The sequence below is a fragment of the Setaria italica genome, chromosome VI (assembly GCF_000263155.2).
Source record: "Setaria italica strain Yugu1 chromosome VI, Setaria_italica_v2.0, whole genome shotgun sequence".
NCBI classification, from domain to species: Eukaryota; Viridiplantae; Streptophyta; class Magnoliopsida; order Poales; family Poaceae; genus Setaria; species Setaria italica.
Window position 1 is genome coordinate 34982367 of NC_028455.1, and position 14537 is coordinate 34996903.

General features: G+C 49.4%; 3 protein-coding genes across 4 annotated transcripts; 2 read left to right on the forward strand and 1 right to left on the reverse strand.

Moving 5' to 3' along the window:
- Nucleotides 1-1042: 1042 nt before the first annotated feature.
- On the forward strand, nt 1043-4009 carry LOC101785166 (E3 ubiquitin ligase BIG BROTHER-related). 2 transcript variants are annotated; one of them, XM_012846920.2, is made up of 8 exons: nt 1043-1341; nt 1393-1481; nt 1617-1902; nt 1988-2052; nt 2572-2613; nt 2728-2849; nt 2941-3049; nt 3568-4009. In XM_012846920.2, the coding sequence occupies exons 1-8, from the start codon at nt 1254-1256 to the stop codon at nt 3619-3621; spliced, it is 855 nt and encodes a 284-aa protein (XP_012702374.1). In that variant the 5' UTR covers nt 1043-1253; the 3' UTR covers nt 3622-4009. The 2 variants fall into 2 exon arrangements, with proteins under 2 accessions (XP_012702374.1, XP_004974139.1); XM_004974082.2 differs by having other exon boundaries at nt 1043-1481.
- A 1704-nt stretch (nt 4010-5713) lies between these two features.
- LOC101785575 (chaperone protein dnaJ 11, chloroplastic) lies at nt 5714-6537 on the forward strand. Its single transcript, XM_004974083.3, has one exon. The coding sequence runs from the start codon at nt 5835-5837 to the stop codon at nt 6285-6287; it is 453 nt and encodes a 150-aa protein (XP_004974140.1). The 5' UTR covers nt 5714-5834; the 3' UTR covers nt 6288-6537.
- A 1061-nt stretch (nt 6538-7598) lies between these two features.
- Nucleotides 7599-14537, reverse strand: LOC101785977. The gene is made up of 3 exons (XM_004974084.4): nt 14374-14537; nt 11868-11964; nt 7599-11383 (listed from the first exon to the last, which is right to left on the reverse strand). Exons 2-3 carry the CDS (start codon nt 11918-11920, stop codon nt 7975-7977), a joined length of 3462 nt encoding a protein of 1153 aa, XP_004974141.4. The 5' UTR covers nt 11921-11964; nt 14374-14537; the 3' UTR covers nt 7599-7974.

Below are 14537 nucleotides of genomic sequence, written 5' to 3' on the forward strand. Positions count from 1 at the left end.
CTGCCATTCTGCAACACCAAATTCCCTGCACGTGTGACGTGTCAACTCGATTCAGAGCTGGTGTGCCGTTGGCCTAGCTCAGCGGATCCCCAAAAAGTCTACATGACCCCCTGAATTATTGTTGTTGTCCACTTCACCCCAACCTATAAAATCAGGTATTATACCCCTTCACCTAACCAAAACCGTTTAATTTACCCCCTGAGTGGTTTTCAGGGGTGGTTTTGCCTCGCTGTGGCCCCACATGTCAGAAGCTTCTTCAATCTCCAGCCGTCAACAACTCCTTCAACCTCCGCCATCCCATTCTTCACGCACCTTCGTCCGACCAACAGCCGTGCGCTATCCTCGACGAGAGCACGAACTACGGCGTGCCCGCCCGCTGCTGCCGCCGTGCACCACTGCGTGCCCACGCGCTACTGATGCCATGCGCCACCGTCGGCCGCACAGCGAGCTGACCGCCGCTGCTTGCCGCCGTCGCCTCATGCGCTGCCGCCTGCAGCACCACGAACTGCCCACCATCATGCGCCCCTGCCGGCAGCACCTCGAGATGCCCTCCATTGCTTGTTGTTGTCGCCTCGTGCTGTAGCCGTCTGCGCCACCGCGCGCCGCCCGCCGTTGTGCGCCACCGCCGGCAGCATCGCGAGATACCGGCTGTCGCCTCACGCGTTATCCGCGGAAGCCGTGCGTAGCCACCTGCGGCACCGCGGGCTACCCCCACGTCGCGCAACTCGTGCGATGTGCGCCACACAGGGCAGCGCCGATGAGCCCACGAAAGACCGAGCGCCGCCGGCCATTAGCCATTTTACACAAACACCCACAAAAACAGTGTAATTAATAAGGTTTTCATGTATCTTGACATTTTTATCAGTAACCCCCTGAACTATTATATGTTTACAATCCAATCCAATCCTGATCATTTTACGGATCTAACCCCATAATTTTAGCCTTTCGCGAGTACCTACAGTGCTGACATGTGGGCCATAGATGTGCCAACGAGGCAAAACTACTTAGGGGGTAAATTAAACGGTTTTGAATAGCTCGGGGGTTTACGTACACTTTTTCCGAATCGGAACGCGACGGCAGCCACGCCACGCCGCCGCCTCCCCTTCTTTCTTCGCCGCTAGCCGCTCGCCGCCCCCCTTTTAAGCCCACCGCGCTCGCTCGTTTGCTCGCTTTCCCATCGTTCGCGCACGCACGCCACCGACTCCGCACCCGTCTCCGTCCCTCTCGAATCCCTCCGTGCGCGACGCGACGCGATGGACGGCTCCTCCAAGGGGATCGGCGGCGGCGCCGCCGCCGACAAGCCAACCCCCGACCAGGACCAGAACGCTAGCCCCAACGTTCCGGCGGCCGCCGCCGCCGCCGTAGACGACGGCGCCTCGGCCGCGGCGACGGCGGCGGCCGCGGCGGAGGGGAGGCGGCCGTTCACCAGCCTCAGCCAGGAAGAGGCGGACCTCGCCCTCGCCCGCGTCCTCCAAGAGCAGGTAAGTGCTCGAGATCTCGGCGTCTCGCGGGTTGGTTCATGGGTTGCGTCCGCCGTCCGGGCCCCTCGGATTTTGGGTCGCCACGAGACTTCCACCGCTGATTCGTGATGCGTTTTTCCTGTGTTGGCGGCGCAGGAACGGGCGTACATGATGCTGACCGCGCACCACGACAGCAGCGAGTACGCGAGCTCGGACGCCGGGAGCTACGACTACGACGAGGACGAGGGGAGCGACTACGAGGTCGAGGATGGGGAGGGGGACGCGCTCGACGTCGACGAGGAGGTCGCCGACGCGGAGGGGGACGCGGCGGACCTGGACCCCGCGCGGTACGAGGACGACGAGGCGTTCGCACGCGCCCTCCAGGACGCCGAGGAGCGCGACGTCGCCGGCAGGCTCATGGCGCTCGCCGGGATCGGTGATTGTGAGTGTACAGAACCGGTGTCAAAAATTCAGTCACCATTTCCCCTGTTAGTATGTATGTTGCTTAGCCTGCCGTTGTGTACCAGGGCGAGCAATGGAGCAGGATGATGACGAGGAGGTTGAGGACGAAGAAGATGGGGAAGATCCACAGGTGACATTTCTTTCCATTCTCTTCGTGGCTCGATCGAAATGGGCATGCTCAGGCAATCATGAACTGGCCGAATTGGATTATGTTAGATAGTCTCATAAAGAAATCCTAAGCTTGTTGTTGGTAATGATACAAAAGTTAACACAGGCACTAGTTTGTTTCACCAGTACTTGTCATGAGTAATGAAATGTTTTACCACACATTTCTCATTGCTCTAGGATTGATATGGTAATAGTAGGTACTCCTATTTCAGATTCTTGAGCTTATAGTCCAAACAGTGGTGCTTATTAGTAAGAAATGGAGTGTTAGTGGAATTGGCTAGAAAAATTAGATTTGGAGGTTGAATTTCCATGTTCCGCTTGGTGAGTTGACTGTCAAACAATAATCGTATAGCTGCTTCCATCCGAAATTTCATATTCAATGCAAATTCTTCTATATGGAAACATCATTTATTTTCTTGGTTTGTTCATTGAAAAATTTCCTGGGAACGAAGCTAGTATCTGACATTTGTTCAAACTTAAGGATGCATGGGAAGACGTTGACCCAGACGAATACTCTTATGAGGTAAGTTATCTTTTTTTCTGAAAAGAATAGGGTGTTCTCTACATTTTAATGTACACTACTGTGCACGAAGCTGGAAGGGGAATTATTAAACATTCATGGTCGTGGTGATCTCAGGAGCTAATTGCATTGGGTGAAGTTGTCGGTACAGAAAGCAAAGGCCTATCTGCTGATACTATTGGTTCGTTACCTTCGGTAACTTACCAGGCACAAGACAAGCAAGAAGGCAACATGGAACAGTATGAACTCCTTTCTGTTATGCCTTATCACCCCAAAACAAAAGTTATCTGTGTGCAGAGTGATATCCTGATCTATCAAATTAATTTGCAGATGTGTTATTTGTCGTGTGGAGTTTGATGAAGGCGAATCATTGGTTGCACTTCCTTGCAAACATCTATACCATTCTGAGTGCATAAACCAGTGGCTGCAATTAAACAAGGTACAACCACCAGCGCCACCACATACCTTCTGAATTTCCCTAAAGGATGTTTCTATGAGCATGTTCTCAAAAAGATGTCATTTTAGAATGCGTGCAATCCTACTTTGAACTTTGAACATTAATACACACAAAATGGTTAGGATTTGACACATTAAATTCATGTGTGGATTTGCCATGAAAAAAAAATCTTTCACATGGTAATATTTTCAACAATCTCTATTAAGAAATAGTTATAAAAGGTAGTGTCAAGACATGTGTGTTAGAGATTATAAATCGATGCCCTAAATGACAAGTAAAACAACGGAGGTAGTTATTTGTTGCAAAGTGTATTTTAAGGGAAATTTTTCTCACAACCATCAGACTGCGTGATGCTACAGTTCATTCCAAGATACACCGTGTGGCATGCTAAATTGCTAAAACAATCAAGAACAGCTCGTGGTAATCACAAAATATAAATACCAAAACCAAACAAACATCTGAGTTGTACAAAGATGACATATACCCTTCATTGTTTGCAGGTATGCCCGATGTGCAGCGCTGAAGTTTCCACCTCTGTGAACAAGAAGCTATAACTTCTTTACTAGGAAGGAATAGCGGCACCTGGCAGCCTGATATTTTTATCTGCCACTGGTGAAAGGAAGGCAGCGTCAACTGTTGAATTGATCAGGGAAGCAAAGGGACATCGCCGGGTCTGTCCCCTTGTTTTCTTCAGTTCAATTCAACAGGCCTAGTCGCCCCCTGTGGCCCTGTACCTTGTTGCTGACTTTCATCACCATGCCGCTTGTTATTTAAGCATTCCGTTAGACCGCTGATGATTCGTGCATGATTCATTGCTTGTACATGTAAAATAACAGTCATATCTATAGTCCATAGCCATTCTTTCTAATCTTAGTCTCATATCGTCATGTTTGAATGATGGCATTTTTTATCCCTCAAGAATCAAGATGCTGCTTTTGTTGAGATGAGTAATCCATTTAAGTATGGTAACTGGTAGGTGAGATCGCCGGTGACCCGAAAATTGCTATATGTACTGGTGCGTGCCGAAGATTATCGGCCATGCTGGTGCGTGTCGATTTCTCTTCTTAATCTTGACTGCTTGAGTTTCAACTAGCTAGCGATTTTCTGATGGACAATCTATCTGTGTATACAGTGTATGGGCTTATATTTTGATAGGCCAGGCCAAGGCCTGGCGTGGATCGAATTTTCCTAGTGGGCCTGGTAACAATTTAGTGGCCCTCCTCCGGTGAACAAACTAAAAAAAAAAAGAGGCCCCGGTGCACTTTGCTGGTGGCCCTGGCGGAATGAAGGAAGCGCACAGGGCCGAATCCGCGCCTAGGAAGAGCTTGATCTACGTTTGAGAGTACGGTGGAGTATGTATCATGTATGTACGCGCACGCATGTCGTGTGGCATGGCAACATGAGAGTAGTGTGTATGCCTCCAGAACGTCCTCTCCGACGAAAGATAAAAGGGCCAAATGAAGCATCGAAATCGCCTCCTCATGGGGGCAGCGTGTTGTCCGTGTCGGCGTAGAGCCCTTTTCGGCAACGCGCTGTAGTCCTGTGTGTAGACACGAAAGTGAACTTTTGGGCTGGCATGCTGCCGTCGGCGCCGAACCGGGCGGCGGTCCCAGCGTCACGAGAACGCACTGGTTGGGTGTTGCCCGTTTGGGGACTTGTTGGCTTGGCTCTGACAGCGAGCGAGGCCTTGTTTACTTCCCAATTTGGGAGTGGCAAAATTGGCATTTTACCATAAATGCGCAACTGTAGCGTTTCGTTTGTATTTGTGAATTATTGTCCAAATATTAACTAAGGCTAGTCCCAGTGCAAGGTTTCATTACACTGTTTCCAAGGATGCCACATCATCCCATGAGGTGTATTCTCATGAATGAAATAAGGAGTCCCAGTGCACAGTTTCATTTCACGATTTCATAGGATGCCCATGACATTTAATTGTGAGGCATGTGATTGGATATAGTTAGATGAAATGAAACTCTACAGCCCCCAATGCAAGTTTCAATAGGTTTCATAGTCTTGGAAACAGTGTATACATAGTTTCATCCTGATGAAACTCCTTCCCTCTCTCACTTCATAACTACCATGCCATGTCATCACATATGCTGATGTGTCACCGTATTTAATGTGCATGAAACCTCTATGAAACTCCTGGGATTAGCCTAATTAGGCTCAAAAGATTCGTCTCGCAAAGTACAACAAAACTGTGCAATTAGTTTTTGATTTCGTCTACATTTAGTACTCCATGCATGTACCGCAAGTTTGATGTGATGGAGAATCTTCTTTTTGCATAGTGTTAAAGTTGGGAATTTGGAGGGAAGTAAACCAGGCCGAGTCCCAGATCTCAACCGTCCGAGTCCAACCACGGGCGCGCCAACAGCCAAACACAAACAGAGGTCGGCCAGCCCAGCCAAACCCGGCGGCAGCAGGGCGGAATCTGAATCAGGCACGTCGGCGCCTCCCATCAATCCGGGGGCCGCACCACTGGGAATCCCGCGGGCGCCGGACAGCCCACCGCCCCCGGTCCAGGGGGCGCCGTGGCCCGTGGGCGTGTCCCCCAAGCCCCGCCCGACGCTGACGCGTACCCACCTCCTCTCTTGTCCCTTGTCATCCGCGCGTAGAAAATTGGCAGCGCCGCCCCCACCCCAAATCCCGCTATAAACAACGCCCCGCCGTCGGCCCGTCGTTGCTCACCCACCCCTTCGCTTCCTCCTCTCTCTCTCTCTCTCGCGCGCGCGCTCAGATCTGCGGCTGCTCGACCCCCCTTCGTCCCATGATCTCTGCGCCTCTGCGTGTGCCGGCGCCCAACGCCGCCGCCGTGCCTTTCTGCTCGGCCTCGCTCTCCTCCTCCGCGCCCAGGCACAGGCAAAAGCCCAAGCCCAGCACGATCCGGTGCGCCGCGGCAGCGGCGGCCCCGCCGGCGCCCACGCTCTACGACGTCCTGGGGCTGCGCGCCGGCGCCACGGTGCGGGAGATCAAGGCGGCCTACCGCCGCCTCGCGCGGGAGAGGCATCCCGACGTGGCCGGCGCCGCGCCGGGGGCCGCCGCCGAATTCGTCCGCCTCCACGACGCCTACGCCACGCTCTCCGACCCGGACAGCCGCGCGCGCTACGACCGCGTCGCCGTCGCCGTCGCGCAGCGCCCTTGCGCTTACACGCGATGGGCGGCCGCCACGGGCTCCGGCCGCCGGCCGCGCCGCACCTGGGAGACGGACCAGTGCTGGTAGTGTAGGGGGAGACCACGGCAACCGTGCTTGTGGATATTAGCTTAGCTTATACCTCTTTGCCGCCATGGCGGCTCACCTTTGATTTTTAGTATCGGTGGCCATCCATGCTCCTTGCACTTTGTGTAATCTTGATGAGAAAGGATTGCGAGCAAACAGATTGACCTGTGTAAATAGTTGATTTCGAGGTTTGAAGGAACTAGCCCTGCCTCTGCTGTTCTGTTCAATCGAAGCTCTTCTTCTCTTGTTGATATACCATTCCAATACGCCGTGCGGTTTCACATTCCCGGCGAGCCGTCGTCTTTCTTGGATCGGAAGAAGAAGCAAGGAAACGTCGTGCTTTCGTTGTCCCGGCCGGTGCGAGCGAGACCCAAGGAACATTGACCTCTAGCTTTGCTTCCGCAGACCACAGGAATATTCGACTTGCAAATTGGAACAAGGAGCGGCGCCTGACTGCCGGCCTTTCCTCTTGCCCGAAGGTCAAACTTGCCAATTGGCAACCGGCACCGGCGTCAAGTTGCTAACAAATGAAGGAAACCCGTTCCTTGTGTTGGTTGGATGGATACTCTGTAAGGGCAGCTCCTCCGATTCGAGCAGGTTGCATAGTCGAACAAAACTTCCGTTCGATGGCTCTAGTGTTAGTGTGGACATCGATTCATGGGACCCACGTCCACCTGCGTTGGTCTCCCTACGCAATTCATAGATGATCGGAAAGTGCGTGCACCAGGATCCTAAACAGCCGTCGGAGGAGCTTGCTAATCAGAATCCGCAAATCAACTACAGTACACCCGAATCCACAGGAATCAGTTGCTTGCCCATGGTCTCCAACCTTGCTGACACAATGGGGGGACACTGAGCCACGGGCAATGTGGGAATCGAACCATCCCAAGGACAAGGAAGGTAGTATGAAGGAAGTATGCACGACAGCGACTGCGAGACCATTGGGAGCACCCCCGGAATCCCCTGCCGCTGCTCCTTTTCCAGTTCCACCACGCGCCCAGCACGTCCGCGTCCATCCCCATCGCTCATCGACAGCGACCGCCGCCGGCCGCCGGCCCGCCGCAATAGCCACCAGGACGATCTGATATCTATCTCCTTTATTTTACTCCGACACAGAGTCAATCCAACGGTGTACCTGGCTGGTCCGGAAATCTGAGGTGCCGTGCGTGGGCTCAAAGGGCAATCCAAAAGGCAGAGCAGTCAATTCAGCTGGAGGCTTGGAGCTTCAGGCTTGGAGCTTCAGCTCGAGTGCTCTCCACCGAGAAAATAAGAACAGGCACCTCAGCAGTAACGAGAGTGAGCTCACAAGACAAGTACAAGGATACACTGACAGAGTACATTAACCGTTGCAAATCACAAACAGCTTTCAGTTCACCCTCACCTCACACAATGCAAACATACAAGCCTTGTTACATGACGACAACCCAACTTGCATTGTCATGCTTCATGCATGCATAAAAGCACAACGATTGTAGTTGAATGGACAAAACAAAATCCAAACAAACAGCAAACCCCCCGCAAAGGTTACATGTCTGATGTCCCTTTGGAAAGCAATATTATTATTACAAGAAACACACAGCACACTTGCACAGAGCGCAGGACGGACTCATGCTGCAACCAGGGCATGTCATAAAACTCGCAGAAACGAGTAGAGAGTGTGGACCTTGGGTGTGCATGGCGCTGATGAGATTCACCGAAGGTAGCTTTTGATGATGACTTTTTTCTTGCGGGATGCGAACTCCGGTGGTGGAGGAATCTGCTGGTAGTAGTTGCCTTGCTCTGGCAGGCTCAGCTGCAGCCTGTCCCACCAGTCACGCTCTCCGCTGACCTTCACCTTCGACTTCGGATGTTCCTTCAGGAATGGGAGGCGACGAAGTGATCGGCAGCTGCGGACCAAGAGAGTCTCCCACTTTGGTGTTGCGAAACGGAACATGGCATCCTCATGGATGTGCTGCAATTGTGGTAGCTCCTGAAGGTAGATGCTTTCGATATTCGGAAGTGGACAAGGTGCTACCGGCTTATGTTTATAGAAAATTGTCTTGAGGCTGGGGCAGAAGAGAATGACCAGAGTTTCCAGTGCAGGTAATGACAAACAGGATGGGAAAATTTCCTCCAGACGAGGGCAGTGCTCAAGGTGAATGCGTTTTAGCAGCTTCAAAGTCCAGTAATCAGCATACACCACATAGCCGATCTCCAAAAAGCATACTAGGTTATTAAGATTGGAGGCCTGCAGTATCTTCAGGGCTGGAAATACTAAAAATACTGTGGGATCACAATCCGTAGCCTCATCGTATACCACTGGCCCCGCGCGATCAGACTGCAATCCCAATCCCAATCCCAATACAACAGTCATTTTGTTGCAGTGTTGGAGCTGGCATACTTCTAGCGAGTTGAGATTACAATTCAGGTCATTGACGCATCTGATAGAAGCATCGTCTGTAATGAATAATGAGTTTGTGACAGGGAGAATCCTTAAGCCATTTGGGTACTGATTCATTGCAGATATCTCAACATGGCGCCTTCTTGGCTGAAGTTTCATCATGGGCACAATGGTGGCAGCCTCAAAACAAGTGAGATCAAGATAAGGTAACTGTCTTTGAATCACGGTACATGGTTTGTCCCGTGGCTCCTTACCTCTCACGCTGCAAGGTTTTATCTGGACATTGAAAGACTGAAAAAACTGTCCTTCCTTGACTAACTTGTTGGCAGCATCCTCACTGAAGCTATGAAAGATCCTGGAATCATTTATATTGATTTGAGCAATATTGTCAGTTTCCTTCTGGCGAAACATCTGCGAAAGGTGATTACCATCATCTAAACAGTTATCCAAATAGAAAACCTTCGGAAAACGGACCAACCGATGCCAAGGGAATCTCTTAAAACAAGGGACATTCAGAAGGAGTAGCATCCTGAGTTGGGGCAGATTTGGAAGGCTGTGAGGAACCTCCTCAATAGCTGTTCCAGAAAGATCAACATCCTCCAAGGCCGTAAGATCGTCACCGATGTTGACAATCTTGAGCTTGCTGCACCCACGCAAGGACAGACACCTAATCCACGGTCCAGAGACTGAGAATGTTCTCAAATTAGGGTGCCCATGGATTTTGATATCTTCCAAGGCCTCCCATGTTTGTATGTAAAGATCTTCAAGGCCTGGTACTAGTTCCCAGAGAAATTGAAGCCTTAATCTTTTGCAATTATTAATATGTAGCTCTCTGAGGCCATTGGCTTTAGATAGTGACGTTGGGAGTGACATGAGGGCCATGTTGCCGATGAGCTTGAGTGTATGAAGCCTTTGCATTGCTTCAAATGTATCCTCTGGAAAAGAAATAATCTGAGTCCCCTCCAGATGAAGGATCAACAGATTGGACAGTTGGGCCAGGGAGGGAGGCAGTTCTTTGAGATGGATGCAATTACCAAGCATTAGCTCCTCAAGACTTGACATTTCAAAGAAGAATTCAGAAGGCAGAATGGTGATTCTCGAACCTGACAGATCAAGGAAGTGCAGATTGCTCTTGTTGCTGCAATCTTGTTGGGTTAGCTCGAGCAAGGGAACCCCGTTCATATCAAGGGTTTCGAGGCTTCCCAGACAGGAAAGAGGTCGAGTAGTATGTTGTGGTGAAGACAAGGTCTCGAGCTTGGAGCAGCCTCTGAGTGAGAACAAGCGAAGATTGGATAGCTGTGAGAGATATGGTGGAAGTGAATTTATGGGTGTATAGGACAGATCAAGAACATGCAGGTCTAACACTCTATCAAAAGAAAAGCCTGATATGTTTGAGCAGCCTCTTAGGATAAGGGTAGTAATCCTTTCCCCTGGAAAGCTCCGGTCCCAGTTACGCAATCCAGGGTGCCAATACTCCCTCCAATCCCAACTTACATGCCTACCATCATCATTCATAAATGAGACCCATCTCAGTCGGTCAATCTTCTCATGATAGAAAAGGTCCTCCTCCTTGAGTCGGGGAACACCCATTGCTAACACTGAAACTCCAGTGTCCCTTGAACAAGTGTTTGACGGTGGGTTTGGCAGCAACGAATATTCTTGCAAGGCTTGAATTACAACTTTTCCTGCTTCTAACGCAGACCTGTAGTTTCTGCCGGTGGTCATCTGCGGAGTACCAGTGATGGTTGTTATTGGAGAAAGCAGGTCCTCGGCCACCCAACAGCGAACCAGCTCATCGGAGGTAATGTCATGTCTAGCAGCAGCTCCTTGCATTGGACAGTAGAGGATGCCGTAATACAGGCACTTCTGAGCTACGTGGAGCCAAAACTTGTCTTCCCGTTGCTGATGGACCAGTGTGCTACGGATGGTGCCGGCTGCATCTTGTAAGGCCTCTTTAATCAACACGACCCAATGTTGCGCTCGGGGATCATCGAAATGAAGGGTATGGTAATATTCCAGAAGACCCAATATTGCCCCCGGAGAACCATATGAAAGCTCATGTTCTCTGCTTTGGTTGCAGACATCCTTGGAAGCAGTTGAGATGACCCACCCATTTGGCTGAAAGAGTACTGATGGCCTAATAAATTGTGTACTGAGAAACAACACATCCATTGGAACAGGGACGTGCAGGTTTTCAACAAGCAGAAGACGCCTCTTCCCCTGCAACATTTCCCTTATCATTCCAGGTATCCGGGACCGAATGTTGCTATCGGGAAGGGGTGCTCCAAATAACAACCGTTGTACAGGATCCCAATAGTAATCCCAACGGTAATCCCTATGGTGATTCACTCCGAAAGCCTTGAGCACCAGTATATCAGAGACCATGCCGTAACCATAGTAGCTCTCTTCTGCAGCAAGTTGATTGACCTCCTTAAGGTCGTCGTCGTCAAGGTTGAGACTTCTTGCCGTTGCCATGAGGACATCCAATGCTACCCGCCGATAGCAGCCGATCCTGCCTTCTATCGCAGCCATAGGTGATAGCCTTGCAGTTATTACGTGGTCGTAGGCATATACGTTCTTGGTTTGCTTGAATAGAAGCCTGGTTAGGGTCGGCACGAATGAAGCTGCCGGTCCGATTCCTCCATTCCATACCACCGGGTGCTCCTTGATCCACTCCGTCATTTTTTCTTCAAACTCAGAGTAGAACCCCGGCGCATACCTGAGAAAATTAGGGCCCCCCGTTGGGGTGATCAGTAGTCATGACGTTATAAATCGTAGTATGAACTAACTTGTAATTTTGCGGAATGTGTTGTCTAGTGAACAACTGAAATAACAATATTGCTTATCTTTTTTAAAAAATGGTGAAGTATCTTTATTGAATTTTTTTTCCTTCTCTTCTCTCAAATTAGACGCTTCTATACTTTTAGGACGTGCGTGCAAGGAGATCACATCGAACTGCTCTTGAAGTTTCCACATGTGAATAAATGAGACTGTACTCGTCACGTGAGAATTTTGGAATTTCTTTTTCATGTTCACTAAATTACATAGCACCTATCATGTGTGAAAATTCCAACGTCATGTGCATACCAGTGATGGTAGATTGGTAGGATTAGTGATTTTAACAGATTTGGACAACCAAAAAGTTTTGAAGAACTGGATCATCATAGCGTATTGTATTTATGCATAGAAGTATTGAGTATTACCCTGAGGTATGTAGTAGCTCATCGACACCTTCGAAAACTTCTGACACCTTCATTTCTGGCCAATTCTATTTGGTTAGGTGTTGATGCTTAATCCCACCTGGAAAAAAAGGAGAAATAAGCTGGAGTGACTAGCAAAATATGAATGCTATTTGCAAGGACAGCAAAATAACAAAAAGATAAATGAGTAATACGTGGTATATGTACAAGTGGAAAAGCTACTCCTATATCCTTGGAAATAAACCTCCTTAATTCCTATCTCGTTTTGTTGGTGATCTACTATCTCCGTCCACAAATGCTTAGGAGCCAACCGGTTTGTTATTTGCCCGAGCTCACCTTGCCGGGGCTCGCGACGCGCTTCCTCGCGCTCGCGACGCCGGCTGTTGATGATCGTGCGGGCGTTGCGGTTGGAGTTGATCTTGTCGTGGAGGTCACTTACGGAGTGTTCAGGTTCTGGGCGACCGCCTCGGTGGCAGTGGCCTCCTGATGGTGCCCAGCTTCCCTCGCCTCCAGCTTGATTTGGTCTAGCGCCTCCGGGCGCTCCAAGCGGAGGGTCGTTAGCGAGCTGACTTGGCCTCTATGGTGGATCGTTGGCGATCTGGCTCAGCCTCCTTGGGGGTTGTTGCCAATTTGACTTGGCCTCCGGCTATTGCCGTGATGGCTCTGCTCTGGGCGGTCCATTGACTGTATGGTATCTTGACAATCAAGTTGGCCGTACGGTCGCTCAGCTAGTTCAGCAATCGTGCGAGTGTACTTATTCTGAGGCATTGCTCGTGTGATGAGATCAATGGATGCCACAGTGGCTAGGGAAGTGTGATGTTGGCACCCTCGGACTGCCTTGAAGGCATCATCCATATTGCGGACTGGCAGGGCTTCTCTTAGGTGACGACGACACTCCGCCCTCGCGGCGTTCCTTGCTCTGCATCTTTTTTGGGCGTCAGTTTCTTCCCCGACAACATCAGCAGTTTCTTCCCCGACTACATCAGCAGTCAGCTCATCCTCAGACACATCTTCTGGGTAGTGCTCATGTCATGGGTTTCTATCCTGTTGATCTTCATCTTCTTCACCTTCAGTGAGGACAGCGAAGACTTCCCGCTCTAGAGAGTAGCTTCCTGAGCTTGACATGATGACCTTCATCCCCCCGGCCTCTGATTAGGTCAGAGATTGAAAATTTCCTAAATTTTTTGACGAGAACTTCCAACGCCTTGTGCTAGAGCTTCATTGTTGAGTGTTTCTTCTCCGGGGCCAGCGCAATGTGGCGGCGGAAGCTTCCGGTGTCATCTGCGATGCAAACCCAAGAGCCAAAGATGAACATCACGCCTTCCTTAAAAGCGACGACGAGCTTGATGATGAATTTTGCCATCGAGTTTGCCAGCGGATTTTCGGTGAGAACCCCCTACCTGATGCGCCATCTGTCGTTGTTTAGACCCGGCAACCTACCAAGGGGGGTGCCCAAGATAGTGTTTTGGTTGGTGGGGCACGTTGAGATCAGTAACTCGAAGGTAAACGTAGACACACGATTTAGACAGGTTCGAGCCGCTGAATAGCGTAATACCCTATGTCCTGTGTGTTGGTTGGATTTAATTGCGAGGGGGTTCCTACCTCGCCTTATATATTCAGAGGCAGGGTTACAGGTCGGTTGGTTATAAGAATCGGATACAACTAGGAAGACCCTACTCTATTACAACAAATACTTTCATAATCATCGACGAGTTTCTATCTTTCCATGTAGACTACGCCGTCTTGCGTCATGGTCTCCATGTCATATGCGTCTCGGAGTCCAATCCTGTATTTGAGACTATCCAAACCTTCTGATGGGCACATAGATGTATGCACGACACATGTTGTTACAAGTTAACTCTTATTACTTGATAAGTGCCCTCAATGTTCATTTGCGAATGCCACTATTTTACTATTTGAATATGAATGGTATAAAAATAGGATATTTTTATACTTTTCTATGAGTGGGCACAAGTACAATCATAATTACTCCCTCTACTAAAAAAACTAGCGATTGTCAAGTCAACCATTTAAAAATATTGCGTAGAGTTCGGAGATTTGAAAACGATAGATTGTATGTGCTCCACAATATAATTTCACAAAAATTTTGCAACAAAAATTCGTAGACAAAATTATGTTTCAGAGACCTTCCCAATCCCAATATCTAAAACGTTACTTATTTATGAATAAAGGGAGTATCCTTAAAAAAATATAAACCTCCTTTCTAGCTTGTTTTCTTGGTGATCTACTACCTCCGGCTTAGTTAGGAGCCAACAGGTTTGTTATTTGTCCGAGGTCACCTTGTCAATGAACTCGGCTTCCAGATACACACAGAAACTTGGACGACCCCCAACCAAAAAAAACACATAATTGCACCACGATTAAGTGCACAAGATCACTATTGTTTCCAGTTGAATAAAAACACCAACAAAACGACGATCTAGCCAGAATACTATGTCCTGGCCTCATGATAAATTGAAAAAAAAAGTTTTATGCATGGAAACAGTACCTGGATTCCGATGAATCAGCATTCCGTACTTGCATTTGACGAGGCTGTTGATATATGTGATGAGATAATCTTGTCTTGAGAGATTAAAAACTGAACAAGCGTGGGCGGATGAACCGATGCAGCAAATTGAAAACTACCAACCAACCACGGTCATGGAGAGTACA